Source organism: Apodemus sylvaticus, chromosome 7, assembly GCF_947179515.1.
Source record: "Apodemus sylvaticus chromosome 7, mApoSyl1.1, whole genome shotgun sequence".
Classification (NCBI taxonomy): domain Eukaryota; kingdom Metazoa; phylum Chordata; class Mammalia; order Rodentia; family Muridae; genus Apodemus; species Apodemus sylvaticus.
The window spans coordinates 70,438,566-70,456,846 of NC_067478.1; the positions used below are offsets into that span (position 1 = coordinate 70,438,566).

Consider the following 18,281-nt stretch of genomic DNA (forward strand, 5'->3'; position numbering starts at 1 on the left):
AAAAATGAGATCAAGATAAATGCTATTCTCAGTGGCTACAGTGCAGAATTACTATAGACAGAACTGTGATCAGGCCCAGCAAGGAGTCCCAGTGGCTAAAGGTACTTGTTGCTAAGCATGATGACCTGAGTTTAGGACCCATGAGGTGGAAAAAGTTACTTTTTCACATCCATGTGTGTCATGGCAATCTCCTCCAGCAACAAGCAAATCAAACTGATGTCAAGTTCCGTCACTGGCATGGAGAAATAAATTCTTCCAAATTTAGTATATTATAAAAATGGAATAGTGCTGTTTCATAGCTTTTAAAAAATTAACATACTGTGATTAACAGTGGTTTTCAATGGAGAACATGATTACATATTACTTTTGTAGTCTATTTCTTTTAGGCAGAATCTGAAAACCCAATTTAAATTTAGAAAGGTAAATTTCTGTTATTGATACATGTTGTTATTAGAGAAACTTTTGCACCAAGCCAAGCAGTAAACACATAGAAAGGAAATAAAAAGGAAGTTTCCTGTCAGGAAAGGAAGGCATATACCTAACAGCATTAATGTGAAGCATCTCTCTCTCTCTCTCTCTCTCTCTCTCTCTCTCTCTCTCTCTCTCTCTCTCTCACACACACACACACACAGAGAAACACACAGAGACAGACAGACAGACAGAGCACCAAAACTAGACCCATCAGAGTAGAGCTGGAACTCACTGACTCCATGTTGGTCAATTACACATCTTCCAAACTGTCAAGCACAGACAGACTTAATTGTAAACTAACATTTAAATGCTGGTAACTTGAATTATGAAGGGTTGGTGGTGTAGGCAACACATGAACCCTTGGGTTCTATTAATATGTCTGTAATTCCAACTCAAGTACAAGGACCAAGAGTTCAAGGTCATCCTTGGCAATATATGGGCTTTGAAACCACGCTGTGCTTCTTGGGACCCTAAAGAACTGACAGTCACTCCCAGTGCCAGGACTATAGGTATACCACACTGCTTTTTTCACATGGGTTCTGGTGATCAAACTTGGGTCCTTTGCTCGCCCATCAGGTACTTTGCCACCTGAGCTAATCTCCCCAGCTCCTTAATTGGTTTTAAGATGCTGCAAGTTACCAAATGCTATATGAATTATGAATGTCCAATAAGCACACAAAATGATGCTCAGTATTATTTCTGATTAGGGAAATATAAGTTAAAACTGCAACACGACAGCCATACATGTTTATTAGGATGGCTAAAACTAAAAACAAACTCACAGGACCAGTAAGATGGCTCAGTGGGTAAAAGGACTTTCCAGGCAAGCCTGATAACCCAAGTTCAGTTCTGGGAACCCTAAAATCCCAGCATTCCTATAGCAAGATGGGAAGCAGAAATAAAAGATCGTTGCTTGATTCAATAGCTGGAAACAATGAGATTCTGTCTCAACAAAGTAGCAGGAAAGACCTGACTGCTAAAAGCCATGCTTTGACCTCTGTATGTACATTGTGGTCTGTGTGCTTCTGCATTTCCATACAGTTACAATAAGAAGAAAAACTGCACTAGCAAGTGCTGCACTTTGAGTACAGATGGCATGGCCCTAGGAGTTGGTCACACATTAGATGTACTTACTGTAATGTTTAACCCAGGTACTCGTAGGTATGGCTACTTTAAGATGAAACTCTAAATTTAAGGAGGCACAGTAACACATGCCTGGAACCCAGGACTTGGGAGGTGAACCAAGGAGGGTAATAAGTCAGAGAAAACATCTAGGCTACATAGTGAGATCCCATCTCAAAATAACCAAACTTGAACATTTATAACAAAAAGCAAAGCAACTCAGGCCAATTGAAGAAGAATGCCTTAATTGTAGTACATCTGCACAATAGAATATTTAATTTCAAAAAGGTAGTGAATTATAAATAACACTTTGCAATAACCCATATTAAGTGAAAGAAGCCAAAAGTACAGCTGCTCCTTAACTTAGTCTGGCTAAATCTTTATCAAATCATTCTAAGATGAAATATATTAAAAATGTTTTAAACCACCTACCTCTGGAACATTTAGCTTAGCTACATAACCGTGGTATAGGCTTTGACCTTCAAGCCTGTGATGGGAGGCCAGGGGTCACCATGCAGCCAGCATCACCAGAGTAGAGCTCTTATGTTGCTGCCCAAGGAAAAGCCAAACACTGAAGTAAAATTTCTACTAATACATACTACTTTTATTTCACTGTCAAGTCAAAAAAAAAAAAATCAAAGGGCTGACTCCTTAAAAAGGACTGTACAGTATGATTTATACATGACATTTTTGTAAAGGCAAATTGAAGACTGAAGAAGAGATTCATAGCTATGCAGTCCAGCCTTAAGAGTTTGACTACAATCAACAACATGAGAGTTTTAGGGCATCCTATATTCTTGATTATGGGAGAGGCTGCATGTCTCTGTCAAATTACTCAGATGACAAAAAAAGCATGCCTTTTGTCCTTTGGGAGGCCAATTACAAAGACCACCTCCTGTCACCCCAACCCTGTTTCTTTAGCGATGATAAGGATCAAACTCTGCACTTTAGTCACACTATGCAAGTATTCTGCCACTAAGCTACACCCCCAGGTAGACAACCCATTTCTTTCATTCAGAATCCAGCTTCCACAGGAAGAATGTTATTACAGTAGTATTGTTAACCAGATCTCAACTTTAGATACATCAATGTTTTCTTAAAGATCCAAGTTTATCTCACTGTCTATGTACGTCCAGAAAATGTAAAACTGTGCCTGGTAAGTAATATCTGACTACAATCCAGACATTTGGGATGCAGAAGCAGGACCATGGATTTGAGATTAGTCGGTTTTGGTTTGGGTTTTTTGTTTGTTTGTTTGTTTTCTTTTTATAATTGGGGATTGGGGCAGTGACAGAATGAGGGAGGAGAAGAATACAGTGCTCCAGAGTGGGGTGGATGAAGGAAAGAAATTGTAGGCACAGAATTATAAATGTGAAACCTAAGTATAGAAAAGGATTTTTTGTAAAGACAGTAACATTTTATGTTGTTCTAAATTTCAAGGCAATGTTTTCTGTGTTAAATTATCTGGGATCACACAGTCAACCCCTCTGGTCTTTTGGCACCCCTGCAGTCTATCCTGGCACCAGAGAAGCTGACCCTAGCTTATGAAGGATCTTCATGGGGAACAGAAGAATTGGGCCCTTTTCTACGCTTATGCCTCATGGATCAAAACTTCCCAGCATTTGTGGAAGAGGTGGAGAAGGAACTTAAAAAGATCACAGGATTGAAAAACTAAAGCCCTACACACAATTAAGGAATTGAAGGTATCTGAATAAAGAGTATTATTCCAAGCACCTTTTATCAATGTTTTATTGTTAAAAACAGGTGAATCACTTTTTTTTGTACACCATTGCACTTCAATAATTACACAGAACACAAGTACATGCATCTACAGTTAGTACCGCATGAGAACCCAGTCAGGTTATAAAATCTATAATCAGTCATGAAATCAATGTGAAAATACAGTGTCAAACCAAAAGGTATAACTAGAGTTGCATAGAATATCACCATGCTATTAACATTTCAGGGTCATTGAAAACAAATGGGAAATTATAAAAGTTGCCTTGATTGAATATACAAGAATAAGGTTTGACACATCAGTGCAAAAGATTTCAGAATTTACATGATTTGACAAAAGGAAAAATAGTCACTTAAAAAGCAATCATACATATATACTGCAATTCATTCTAGCCGTTCAGTGGACTGTTCCAGGTTCTTAAAGTTATAGGGTAAGCCCTTAGAATGACAGACTTAAGTCTATACTCTCATCATTTTGTACCAGAACTGCAGCTTCCTCATCTGACGACAAATAATAAGGAATGAGTATCAGCAGCTTAAAAATGAAACAAGCGTTGACTTTATTTTGGATTTCTCCCACCCCCAAAAATATAAATATATATATATATTTATATACTGTATATATCTGTAGGTTTTGCTGTACTTTACAAAATGATCACTAGATGGCAGCAGTGCATTTAGAGCTTTGCCAATTTAACAGCTGCATAAGTAAAAAATGGCGCATGCATGATCTGATCCTCCGAGGACCTTTCACTTCTATTTAAATATTTTAACAAAAGGAGGGAAAGCAACATTCACAGCACATCAAGCCCAAAATAGTTTACACCTTCTACACTGAAGCATTGTTTAAAATGTACCTGGCTAGGTCACCCTTATAGGAGAGGCTAAATAAGGCATGCTTTAGACGGTCATTGTGGTGTTGCTCACTTGAAAGGGAGAGAGACCAAAGAGGTCCAAGCAGAAAACTTAGCAGGTCATGTTGCCATCGTTTTTCAGGAACCTAAAGAGCTGTAAAGAGAAAGATAACTGGAAATTAAAAATATGCACCGTTGGTCCATCACAACTATGTCAGTGTCACATGAGATGCAGCTTTGGTTCACACAGCATGCTCAGGGATGTGGTATGAAACTCTGACCTCCATGTGCCTCTAAGCATTCTGGGCCTGCCCCCTTACGGCCGCCATCTCTGTCTTGCCTTCAGCAGAGACCATACAAAGTACTAACAGGCTTTTGGGTATAATCTGCTCAAGAAGGTAACAATTTATTTCTTTTTACTCCTTCTAAAAATATGTAAATAGACTGCAATACAAGACATTTAATATGAAATGAACCTAGTATAATAAATATGTGGGTCGACACAGCTGAAAGGAATTCCTTTCCATCCACTGCAGTGAACAGAAAGAACTTGTTCCATTAGTATCAGCTAGTCTGAAAGTATCTCTAAAGTCTTAACATGTAACACCAACTACTGAAGAATTTGTAGCAAGGTGAGCAGCAGCACAGTTCATTTGAAGAGAACTTTTAAGTCTCTAAAGAAGGCATACTTACATTAAAAGCAGTACTTAATTTGTGTTTCTCTGGCGCAAGTTTTTATCTTTGTGATTGTTGGTAGAGTTGGTTTTCCTTTGGAGGAAAAAGTGGACTGTGTGAGTTCAACTAGTCACATCATTTGAAAAGGGTAACACATGGACACAGACTCTTCACTTCCATCCCTGGTGTAGCAGCAAACTCTACTCCTCATAGTGTATAACAATATTCTACCTACTTTCAATTAATAGATCCTTCAGATTCCCAAGGCAAACAACACACATGTAACTTTAGATTTTTAAACTATTAACTTACAAAAGTAAGAGAGACTTAATCCTTTGAATACCAATTTCTTAACTGGTAAAAGATGACCAGCAACCAGCCATGCAGAGCCCTCTGGCCATTAACCTGCCAGCTACCAACTACCCCTCTTGCTTCCTATAACCTCCAACTCTAGGAACAATGGCAACCTTAGACTCATTCCACTCTTGGATGTCAGCAATTGTTAATGGAACTAGACCATTTATGTAGTAATTCTACAATCCAACTTGAAGTTAACTTATACTGCTTACTCCAATATTATCAGCTTACGCATGTCAAATGCAAAACTTTCAATTTCTTTTTCAAACTGTTTGCCTCTATGGCTAAAATAAGACCTGGCCTAGGGATCCAAAGGTTACCAGTCAGAATTATTTCAGGCTTTAAAACTGTACATTGCAGCTTTAATTGTAAGGGAATTGTCTTCTCTTACAATCTTTAGTATCCATTTTGACTATACTGCAAACACAACACAATTCAATCAGAAACTGCAAAGTTGTATCAATGAAGTACTCACATTGGCCCAGCTGGTTCATCATCTGTATGAGGTGTTCAGTTTTTAATAATCCATGAGACATAAGAAGAAAGGAGAAAACCATTAGACTCTGCCTAAAAATGAACAGAACGGTAAACTGCAAGTGGCAAACACGGCTATTCATAGCATTTATTAAAGGCCATTCCATCTGGAGGTGCAAAACACTCATGAAGTTATTTCTAAATTCAGTTTTAATGGTGGATATGCTGTTTCAATGGTTTTAGTTAACACTTTGAATGCTCATCATGAAAAACTGCAACTGTAGCGGACAGATAGGCTGCAACACCATTGTACTCATCTTGTCCCCAAGTTCCAGTGGTTCACTCTTATATAGATGAGAGGACAAACCAACATCTCAGTTGTAAAATCCTGCTGTTGGTTTTCTTGTGGAGAATGTATGCAGTTCTTCGATGTAAATGGATGTGTACATTCTATACATTTAATCACACATCCTTACTTCCCCAGAGAGGAAGTTTTTTCCTGTTGTTTTATAATCCTTATGAGGTCATTATTCTGAAGAATGAGGCTGAGGAAGAGGAAGCCATAATAGTTCAACCTAATCCTTGGCTACCCATGCTCAACTGGGCCGGCAAGATACCTATGAGAAGCAGAGGATGTTCTGTGACATCACAGGGAGAGCTGAACAGTGACAACCCTCTAAAAAGACTCCACACAAAAAGATGGGCTCACGATTGTGCCCTGGCCAAAACAAGAGCCATAACATAGTTGTTCAATTAAAGTTTTTGTTATTTGTGTTTAGGAGCTTTATTAGTACTTCATAATTCTGACAACTTGGTCTCTCCTCTTAGTAGATATGCATACATTGAGAAAATGTTATTAAAATCAGAAAATGTTATTTAAAAAAATCCACAAGGGGAGGAAACAAGTCAGCACCCTTTGTTTTTACTGTACAAAAGTTGGGTGTGCTAAAATATTTTATAACATTTTGATTTCACTGAAGGCATCTAGAAAAACTGTCAGCAGGATTCCACAAGGGGGCTTGGTGCACATGAAGCAGTTATGGAGATTACAATCTTGGTGTAGGCATTTGCATCTGCAGGAGCACATGTCAGGAGGAATGTCTGTCAGGAGACATTGCTCCACCTGTTCTTTCAGGCAACAACGGAGAGGCAAAGCCACCGCCAGCACACAGTGACTGGAGCAAAACAGGATTTAAAAAAAAAAAAAGAACAAACTAACCACAAACCAATGACTCATCAGCAAAACAATAGGCTAGCAACACACCAGTGTCCACAGGAGTCCACTACTAACAACAGTACTATCAAAACAGGTACAGAGAACAAACTAGGACTCAGGACACCCAAGACAACTGTTTGCTGTGTATGCAGTGGAAAGATACAAGGACATATCAGGTACTAAGACACACAAGCCCAGCCTGACCCTCCCCTCATCACAGCCTACTGCTCAGCACCCAGAGCAGGCAAATCAGATAACATGCTAGAAGCTAAGCACCCGGAGAATTTAAAGGAGAAGACATAGGAACAAACTGATTAATTTTAGTGTGCATCCCAAAGTACAAAATTCTAAAGCAAGACTCCCACTTTAAAAAGCAGGAGGTAGGGAATCACAATAACAAGGTCAGTCTTTCCCTGCACTACACGCCACAGGCCCTTCTCTTGGCATGGGGGTATACCCTGGTGTCTAGAAATAGCACTTTCCAACCAAACAAGCTGGCCACATGCAAAGGTCGGCATGTGAGTATGTGAGCAACAGTGTTTCTGGTGTAGCTGCCATGCCTGAAAGTGGGAGCCGCTGTGACTCAACCCAACTGGGTCTAAATCCCAGGAACCCCTTTGATTCCCAAATCCACTTGCACACCACAAAGAAGAGGACACCCACCCCCTCCTCTCCTGCACTGAGCCACTATCTGCAGCATCACTCTCCCCTATAGGCCAGACAAAAGAACAACTTGACCCCCACAGGAAGGTCAGGAGAGAAGAACAGAGCTACAGAGAAAGGCACAAAATAAAGTAAATGAAGACTAAACAGCAAACTAAAAATCCAAATTAGTTGTGAAAGTGAATGAAGTAAACTTGAAGAAAGTGTTAACATTATGAACTGTGCATTGTATAGACTGAAGCGGAGATTAAACAAACTCCAAAAGCATGCATATCACTCACTTACCACCATGTTTTAAGGGTTTGATGCAATTGAAGGGGGAAAAAAAAGAAGTCACAGTAACCGACAAATATCAACATACCCCCAAACCCTCAGGCCAAAGCCGCCTTAAACAAAGACTGTTCTCTCCACCTGGGGATTACTCACAGCCACTGGCTAGATGAGAGGAAGAGGACTGAGGGGAGAATGAAACAAGATGCTTCTGGAATCCATTTGATGAATGTGAAGTTCCTGGTGGAGTGGTGCACACATTGATTTGCCTGAATGCTCTGTCCTCAGTGAAAGTGTGGCTGCCCTCAATACCTCCCACACTGACACACACCTATTATAGGGAGGGCACTCTGAGATACCTAGTAAGTAACATACTGCACCCATTATACAACATAAAGTGATGGCTTTAGATTTAAAGCAGCCAAGAGCTGATTCTGGTCAAAGTCCCTATGCTACTGTAATATCACTGAGAAGCTTTTGTGGTAGTGGAATGGAGCAATAGGATCTTCTGTCCCAGGCTGACCTAACTCTCTACATAGCTGAGGGTAACCTTGAACTTACGGTCCTGCCTCCACCCGCTAGGTGCTAGGATTCCGGGCATATACTGTCATGGTTGTTTATAGGTTGCTGAGGATCAAAGTTAGGAACCATGCCTGCCAGGCAAGCCCTCTACCAAGTAAGCTACATCCTCTCAGCCTTACCTCTCCTCACCACCACCCCTCTTGCTAGCCTAAGCTGGCATCAAATTCAAAATCCTCCTGCTTCAACCTCCTAAGTGTTCCACTTACATTTTGCCTGATCTCAGGAGAGTTAACACTAAACCCAAGAGAAATGTAATAGTTATTTCAATCATTTCCCCTTGTTTCACCTAACTGTATTTCTTCATAAGGTGTTTGTGACTGCCCGTAGTTAAGCACACTGAATGTGTTTTCAGTTCAGCGTGTCTAAAAGAACTCCAGATCAGTTACTAAACAGTGCTCTCCCACTTCTGCCCTCCAAACTTGCAAGTACCTTCTCCACCAGTAACTTAAGAAGAATCCTTTGACTAACTTTCAGAATTACCCACGTGAAAACCGAAGATTCTCTAATGCTAACATTTTCTTTTTTAAATCAGCTGTTTAAATTCAATGAAGCACTAGAATATCTAGTAGAATCGAAGGCCCAAGACTAAGTAGGTTCACCGCAGCCTCCATCTCCCAGTGGGCAGAAGAAATCCTGGGAGGGACACACCAATTGTACTCTGAGCCAAGTCAGAAAGGGACTAACACAAACGTGGCTCCAAGCATGAGTGCAGCTGCGACAGAAGGAAGACCACGGGACCTAACACTCAGGAGAACACTCTCGGTGAGAAAACAAAGCTCTTATTTGACTCTATTACTGACCTGTTACTAAGAATACTAAAAGTGAAAGTAGGTGTGTAAATAATCTACCTATGAGATAAAGTACATGGTTCTGATTCCTCTGTGAAGTGGCCAGAGTACTCAGGAGATAAAAAGGACCAAGGCTGCTTTTGAAGAAAGCAGTTAACCTCAACCATACATTTTCAGTGTGACAAATCTAAAGAGATGCATGTTTTTAAATTAAACTCTGTATTTGTCTTCTTTTATACTGTTGAACTGTTCACTGAGTGTTTTCCTATTTATGGAGATAAGTTACCAATAACCACAGACTACTGAAAATACAATTGTTTGAGTTCTCTGAGGCTCAACCAGGAGTGTTGATAATAAACAGCCTATTTGGTAAACAAAAAGCACACCAGACCTACAAACACTTCATAGTGGCATAAATAGGCCAACACATTATAGGTAAAAGTTCATCACGGAAACATTCTTAGTTTGTATCAGACAGAGTGCACCTCTTCATCCTCAATGACTGTAAATTGACATAGCTAGCTAGCTAGCTATCAGTAAATTTAGACAGGAGCAAATAGGAAAAAAGCATATTAGTGAGTTTGCCGTCCTCATGAATTGAGTTGGAGTTGAGAAACTTAAGGAAAGGCCACAACATACGGAAAATTCACTTAAGACCAACACATACCCTTCTTCCAGAAAAAAAGCCAAAAACAGAAGAGGGAGATGGAAACGGGGGCATCTGAGAAGGCTGAAGTGGGGCAGGGATGTGGAGATGGAAAATGGGCCCTGGACAACGCTGGCGGTCAGGAAAGGAGAGAAAGTGAACTGCAATCATTCCAGAATCCCGTATGTTCACCCAATCCAATAACAGAGGTAAAAGCCGCTTGCATGGTAATGCCCTCCTGAGAGATAGATACTGCAAGCAGGTTTTACTTTGCACTTACCCTGGAGTCATCTGTTTTATGTAGAATTCATTTACTGTATACAGTAATTCAGCTTATGATTTTTCATCCAGAAGTTGTTCAGAAAACTGCTCCCTGCCCTCCATTTCAGTTTAACTATCAAAGAACTCTTAAAGGATAGCTACCTCCATGAGCAGGCATCTGCTCATCAGCCAGAACTACCACTAACCATTTCTGAAGTCTAACTTGAAATATGCTGGGACAGAAACATTGACAAAAGTGGCTTTATAAGACTGGGACCTCTGATGGAGACAGGCTAAGCCAATGTATAAATACTGTAAAAATAGAAACCATCTCTGTCCTAAAAACCAGGCTTTGAAACCTATCTTTGCCTTTTCTTAGCTGACTTTTTGGCTCCTTGGCTTTAAAAAAGTTGGAGATAGTATTTGGCACAGCTAGCCTTGTATCTTTCTCAGTCTCTCTCTCTGGTCTTTGGGGTATTTTTTTCCCTTTCCAGGAACAAACTCAAGGTCTTGTGCTCTAAGGCTGACCTAAATCTAAGTCCCTAGGCTCCTAACTGGCAAAGTTTAAAACATTCTGAGGTGATAATGGCCCTGTAATGTAACTGTTCCCAAATATCCAAGTCGTAAACATATGAAAGGAAGGCAATACTCTCCTCCCTTTACTCTCAGGTCTGAGTAGATCTAAGTGCTCTACCTTGGCAACGTTTAACAAGAAAAAAGAATGGTGCGAAGGAAAGGCATCAGGGACACACAAGAACCCCAAGAGTAAATTTCCACTTCATAGAACGAGAAAGCAAAACTGGGGACATCCTTTGTTGCAAGGAACTGGACAAAGGCCTGTCTGCTTCCAGCTCAAGTCCCAATCTTTCCATCCAGCTCACTGATGAAAAGTACATCGGGAGGGGAGCCCACCAAATCTTCCCGCAGAGATCAATGTCAGGAGACGCCTCACCAGTGTCAGTACTCACTCTAAGATTCTACTGACTCCAGGCAAGAGATTTAAGAGCTGCTGAGAAGAAAGGAAAAAAGAAAAGTGGTTGTTGCTCTCAAATATGTCCTTTCAGAGTCTAATGCCATGCTATGTCTTTGAGGATTTCTCTTTCCACGGGAGTACAAGACTTCACTTAGTGCTGATAAGTGTGGTATGTTGTAGAGAGAGGGTAATACACTGTAGTCCTACTGCTTGGTGACATGGCGCATGAACTCTGGGAAGGACATTGCACCACCACCACTACCCCAGGTCTTCTGCACTGAGAGTGGAACACAACCTCTAGTCTAGTCAGTGACAGGCAAAGGCATGGCTGGTTGACCAACTTGTATTTCCTGATACAATATTATAGCCCAAAAGGGGAAAGATGGGGGCTTTTTAAGAATCTGGAACATCAGTGATATAGCTTTCATAAGTAGCTTCTCTGTTCTATTCATAGTAAATCTATAACAAAATACACAAGACTTTCACAAAACTTTCCTGATTTTAAGCATATCCCACAAGTAAAACTTCTAGTCTTATTATGCTTTCTAATAATGATTCAAAGGTAGGTCTACTCCTGTTATATGTTCTGTCACTCTGGGCCAGCTGAGGGACATGTCCTAGTATATGGGCTAAGGAGTTGGTACTTACTCTTTTAAACCTAAAAAGTAAGCTACATCCTCCCTATCATTCTTGTCTGTGAGACACAGAGAAAAGCCAGAAGGTAAGAGACCCTTGAAAACCTTTCAAAGGGACCAAAGGAACCATAATCTGGCTTCTTCCAATGGCTTTCTGAACACAGTCTAAACTGCACTGGAGCAGTTAGCTACAGGGACTATGCCAGGTAATCATGTGACAACCAATTAGATACCTTAAATCTGCCTGAAAGAACAGATGGCCTGTGATCTTGGGGTGGCTTCTAGGCTTGACTTGAATTCTCCTCAAGCCCAATCTGCCTGATGATCTGTATTGAAGGAGGACAGAGCTGAATAAAGAGTTTGACAGCTGTCCATTCACCACATGGCCTGAAGGGCAAGGCCTAGGGTTTGGAGAACACCTAAACAGGGAGAGAGCTAATTATATCTCTAGGTGGCTAATACAAAACAATCGTAGGGAGTAGGGAGTACAGATTAGTAACCAGTATAAACGTTTTCTTTCTTTCCTTTTAGTACAAGTCCTTATATTTCTCTTTCAGCAATTAGAAACTACCCAAGGAACCAACCCCAACTTTACTATTTTGTTGGGATGCTCTTACCATCAGGAACCTCATCTGGCCTCTTCCTCTTCTCATACACAACAATGATCACCACAAGGATGATGATTTCAGCCAGAATTCCCAAGAAAGGCCAAAGTGGGGCAAGGTGGCTCCGTACCCTGAGGACGGTGGAAACGGAGGCAGAGCCAATGGAGTTGGTGGCATTACATTCATATTCTCCAGGATCTTCTGTAATTTGGAGATTCACAATATTCAATTCAGTGTAATTCTCCTTGTTGATGATAAAGAAGCGACCAGAGCTATTGGAAATCTCCTGGGGAGGAAAAAGACAGGTCAGAGTAGATAAGCTACCCAAGAGAGGGTAACACTGACCTCCATTCTTATCAGGATACTAGCTGGAATAAGATAGCATCTTTGTTCAAAGGATTTTGAGCACTTAACTGATGACTTTCTTCAGGGTTCAACACATTTCTTACAGAACAGGGTACAAGTTTCCATTAATGCTACTCTTCAAACTTCCAGACTGAGTGGAGGCCTATTATTTGCCTCATAGACAAACAAATTTAACAAACGCTGCTTCAAAAGCGGGAGGCAGGGCAGGGGCGCACCATACACTAACAGTAATAAGCTGAGAAGCAAAAGATATCCATTGTTGGGCATGTCTGAGAACCCCAGGCCTGTCTAGTAACTTCAGAGCCAGCACCTTTAGTTTTTCACTTGATCAGTCCTGACAAATCTTTAAACTTCTCTCAGAAGTAATGGTAAAAAACTTGCTTTCAGGAGGGAGCAGGGAGAAAACCCTAACTCCCCTTCCAGGACTCTGGGATTAAAGAAAAAGACTATTCAACCAATCAACAACTATCTACTAATCGGTATATACCTATTCATCCCAAATCCTACCAAAGTGAAGTTAAGGTACATATGGAAAGTCCTGACACAAAAGTATAGAAGAAATCTAGCTTCAAGAAGGGAGTGCCATAGGCAAATGCATTTGTTACCCAAGCCTGTCGACCTGAGTTCTGTTCTTGGAACCTAGGGTGGCAAGAGAGAACAGACTCCCAAAAGTTGTTCTCTGACTTCAACTTTTGGAATGGTATAAGAAAACAGGATAGACATTTACAGGGATGAAATTACTTCAGGAATTTTTTTAAAGCAAAAACCAGTGCAGGATGAAGAACTGTGAGATACTGAGGAGCAGGACTGACCTTAGCACAGGGTCATGGAGGAAGGGTAGCTGTGACAGGTTATGAACACTCTAGACAGTGCATGTCTCTAAAGCAGGAGTAGGACAGCACATGAGCAGAACTGTGCACTGTTCTAAAAGGACATGGGTGGGAAATAAGGTATATGGAAGACTGCATCTTCACCCTATACCAGCAAGAATTAACAATATACAAAAATAGCAGAGGACAGAGGAAGACTATCCTTCACATTAAGAGTATGGATACACAGTTGAAATGGGGACCTTGGCCTTCATAGTGAAATTTCAACTTCCATCTCTTAAGAGATGAAAGTGCAAAGTAGCCAGGCATGGTGGCGCACACCTGTAATCCCAGCACTCAGGAGGCAGAGGCAGGCGGATTTCTGAGTTCGAGGCCAGCCTGGTCTACAGAGTGAGTGCCAGGACAGCCAGGGCTATACAGAGAAACCCTGTCTCGAAAAAACCAAATCCAAAAAACCAAAAACCAACCAAACAAACAAACAAAAACCCCAAAAAACAAGAAAGTGCCAAGTAATTTCTATCAATTTTGGTGAAAGCCAGAGACTTCCTTTTTATTGACCAGCAGAGAAACAGGTATTTCTTCCTAGCACATTAGAAAACACAATGACTGTCTGTAAAAAACGCTCAAGTCAGCATCTTCACCGGCTCATCCTGGCCTTTTTACTAATGGACTTCTAAAATTACTACTGATACTGGCATTATCAATACTTGACATTTTTCTGTCAAAAGGTCATAAAGTGGGAAATATACAGGACTTGAAGTAAAACTACATATTATCCTTGATTTTGCCACTAATTTATGTTTGTTAATACACTACTTTTCCAAAAAAAGCTGGATTAGACGATTTGCAGGGTCCTCAGAATCATCTGAGGGCTCGTAATAAAAAAAGGATGCCTACAAGGTATAATCTAGGCATAAAAAGTATGAAAACTCCATCAGAAAAGAAACCTGGTTAGAAATCACTACTGAGTCAGAGAATAAAAGACTCCAAGGCACTATTTAAACACCATCAAAAACCACTCCACAGGCCGGGCGTGGTGGTGCACGCCTGTAATCCCAGTGCTCTGGGAGGTAGAGGTAGGCGGATTTCAGAGTTCAAGGCCAGCCTGGTCTACAGAGTGAGTTCCAGGACAGCCAGGGCTACACAGAGAAACCCTGTCTCGAAAAACCAAATCAAAAAAAAAAAAAAAACAACAAAAAAACTCCACAGGAGCTCAAGGATGGCTCAGCGGTTATGAGCTTTTTTTTTCCTGAAGGACAAATGAAAACAACCCATTACAGAATCATAGCAGAACATTTAGATTAGCTTTAGCTCTGTATTCAACTGTAAAGGCAAGTACCAGACAGACAGGAAAAGTTGGGTACAAGTCATGTACACAGTCAGTGCTGGACAGAGACTAAACTCTATATTCACAATATAAACTGCAATTCACTCCACAATGGCCCATGCCATGCCTACATCAAAGAAGCAGTTGTTGCTGTAACTGGTCCAGATATCTGAACTTCCTCAGGAAAAAAACTCCATTTTTTATGGAGTTTAAAAAAATTCCATAGAGAGATCTACGTGTAGGTACAGGGCTGCCTCCTACTCACCTCAAACACACCATTCTCCTTCTTGCGCCATATCCACTCTGGGTGGGGGTAGCCAACTGACTTGCAGTACATCATAGCATCCTGCCCTTCGTTTTTGTTTTCACTTCGTTTATGGCCAGTGATGTCAGGAGCAGCTGTGAGAAAGTGTTAAAGCGTTACCACCTAAGGCACCAAGGCCTCTAAGGGCTCAGAGTCCTGCTTTTAGAGCCATCATGTAGTTTCATAAGAAAATGAAAGTTCCTTGAAATCTAGATACGTAAAATCAAGCCTACTAAATGATATATGAAAATGTATATATGCTGTTAGAATTACTGAAAACCAAGGTCCAGAGCTCTTTCAGGAAAACCAACATCAAGCCCATTGGGCTTAACCAGTGAGGAAAAGAATAATCAAGAACATCAACTAACACCCTCAAGGGTTTTGTAAACAAAATAAAAATCTGACTTGAGGCCTGGTGGCACACACCATTAACCTCAGCACTTAGGAGGCAGAGGCAGATGGATCTCTGGGTTTGAGGCCAGCCTGCTTTACAGATTAAGTTCTAGGACAGTCAGGACTACAAAGAGAAGCCCTGCCTCCAAAACACCCTGACTTGAGACAGGTGTGGTGATATGCCTACTGGGAAGCAGAGGCTGGTATATAGAAATTTCAAGGGCAGCCTAGGACTACACAGCAAGACCCTCTCCCCAAAAAGGAAGCAAACAAGGCTGCCAAGTTGACAGGCTGACTTAGATCCCTGCAACCCACATGATAAAAGAAAAGAACACATTCATTGTCCTCCAACCTATACCCCTCTCTCGAACAAACAAACAAACAAACAAACAAACAAACAAACTCCTAGCATTTATATGGACCCACAAAAGAACTTGAATGGCCAAAATAATACTAAACAAAAAGAACAACACTAGAGGAATTACCATTCCAGATCTTAAGCTATATTATAGACTATAATAATAAAAACAATTTGGTACTGGCATGAAAACAGACATGAAGATCAATGTAACAAAACTGAAGTGCCAAGTACACATAACTTCTGCCACTTAATAATTGATAAAGACGCCAAAAACATAAGCTGGAGAAAGACAGCATCTTCAACAAATGGAGCTGTGAAAGGGATATAGAAGAATGAAATTAGGTATGTTGTATCCATCACCTCGAACAAAAACTAACTCTAAATGGAGCAAAGACTTGAACTTGAATTTGCAACACTGAAATTGCTATAAGAAAATGTAAGCATCCCTCATATGACACATGACTTACATGACAGGACATGAGAAGACTTTATAAATAGGACTCCATTTGCCTAACAATTCAGAGCAACAACTGACAAGTGGGAATCCTAAAACTGACTTCTGCACAGCTAAAGAAACAATCAACTGCTAAAAAGGAAGTCCAAAGAATGGGAGGTAATCTTTGCCAGCAATACATCTAACAGAATTAATATCCAAAATATACTCAAAAGACTCATTCAAATAAATGGGCCTGATACCTACAGAAAGTTCTCAAAACAACAAAACAGCTAAAAAAGGATAACTCAAAAACTATTCACCATCTCTAGCAATTAAGGAAATTCAAATAAAACAACTTTTTGGTTTTTTATTTAGGATTTTATCTTACCCAGGCAGAATGGCAAAGATTAACCAAACAAACTACAACGAATTCTGAAGGTAAGACAGGGTAAAGGGGAACCTTCACTGGCTGTTGGTATTACAAACTAGGGCAGACACTATGGAAATTGGTATGGAGAACTCTTAACAACAACAACAAAACTCTATGGCACATGACCAAAGAACTTAACATCCGACTCCACAGACATTTGCTCAGCCATGTTCATTGCTACTGTATGCACTATAGCTAAGAAATTTAAACAACCTAAATGTCCTTCTGCCAACAAATGGATAATAAAATGTGGTGCATATACACTACAGAATACTCTTTAGATGCAAAGGAAAATGAAATCATGAACTTTATGCTAAGTGGATAAAACTAGAAAAGATCATATTGAGTGAGTTAACCCAGATCCAGAAATACAAACATCACATGAGCTCTCTCACTGAAAGCTCCTAGAACTCTAAATCTTCCAATGTTGAGTAGATCCACCACCAGAATGGTGTAACCATAGGGTGAAGCAGTGACACACAGCATGGTAACCAGCAGCTCTCTAATTAAATTTTAGGACTGCTCAACAAAAGATACCATACTTGGAATTGGAAACCTAGTCAACCAAACCAGTGCTAGTGAAGTCACAGGTCTTGGAGGAGAATCTACAATCATCATTTTACTAAACCAACATTAAGTCCTAACTAAATATTTGTCCTTATACCTACAGATAAATGTAGTCCTCACCTCTTATGAAGGAAACTTCTATTCGCAAGAGATAGAGACCATTATAGAAAACTACAACTGATGAAAATACAAATCTGTAAAGCTCAGTAACAAATGAATACATCTACAAAAAACCCATGCACTTAAGGATCAGGGATCATTGCAGAAGATTCTAAGAAACAAAAGATCTGGGAGTTTGCTGAGACTGTCTCTCTTAGTAATGGCAGAAGCTGTGCCCATAAAGTCTCACCAACATGACTGCCTAAACAAGAGCTGAACAAGGACAACAGATATGCTAAAGTAGATGGGGAAATGCCACAAGTCCTCAAACCTACACCAAGAACCAAAGGCATGTTGATAGTGGGAGAAATAGCATTCCTCAGGAAAAAACCAGCAACTGGTTATACCAAACAATCAGGCCTGAAAATATACACACAGACTGAGGAATATATATGAATATATATATACACATACATACATATATACATGCATATAACAATTAATGAAAATGGATGCCATGAATTTGAAAGAAAGCAAGAAAGGGTATTTAGAAGAAAGAAAGGGGGAAATGGATTATATTATTCAAAAATAAAATCAAGTTTTTAAAAAGAAACTAAATAAAATAACAAAAAACAAAAACTTGTTGTGATTCTCAGAACTTAGGAGGAAGAAGTGGGTAAAAAATAACAGATTTTAGGCCAGCTTAAACTACATGAGACCATGTTGGGGAAGCAGGAGAAAAAATTAAAAATAAAAATAAAATAAGATAAAATGATGACTCTCCACATCTAGCAGCTTATTGTAGTCTTGTTCTCAGTCTTTGAAGACTCTCAGGAAGT

At 40.1% G+C, this 18,281-nt stretch overlaps 2 protein-coding genes across 4 annotated transcripts in view; one reads left to right on the forward strand and one right to left on the reverse strand.

The window, feature by feature from the left end:
* Rec114 (REC114 meiotic recombination protein) overlaps positions 1-3,323 on the forward strand; it is a 92,788-nt gene extending 89,465 nt beyond the window's left edge. For all 3 annotated transcript variants that reach the window (XM_052188178.1, XM_052188177.1, XM_052188180.1), the window contains one exon: positions 3,104-3,323. In XM_052188178.1, coding sequence (XP_052044138.1) covers positions 3,104-3,268 — 165 coding nt within the window. In that variant the 3' untranslated portion in view covers positions 3,269-3,323. The remainder of the gene's footprint in view (positions 1-3,103) is intronic.
* A 1-nt stretch (position 3,324) lies between these two features.
* The window catches only part of Nptn (neuroplastin), a 69,467-nt gene continuing 54,510 nt past the window's right edge, over positions 3,325-18,281 (reverse strand). The window contains exons 4-8 of the mRNA XM_052188176.1: positions 15,118-15,251; positions 12,342-12,615; positions 5,692-5,713; positions 4,878-4,952; positions 3,325-4,338 (exon numbers count right to left, since the gene is read on the reverse strand). Of these exons, the coding sequence (XP_052044136.1) occupies positions 4,892-4,952; positions 5,692-5,713; positions 12,342-12,615; positions 15,118-15,251 (491 nt within the window). The 3' untranslated portion in view covers positions 3,325-4,338; positions 4,878-4,891. The remainder of the gene's footprint in view (positions 4,339-4,877; positions 4,953-5,691; positions 5,714-12,341; positions 12,616-15,117; positions 15,252-18,281) is intronic.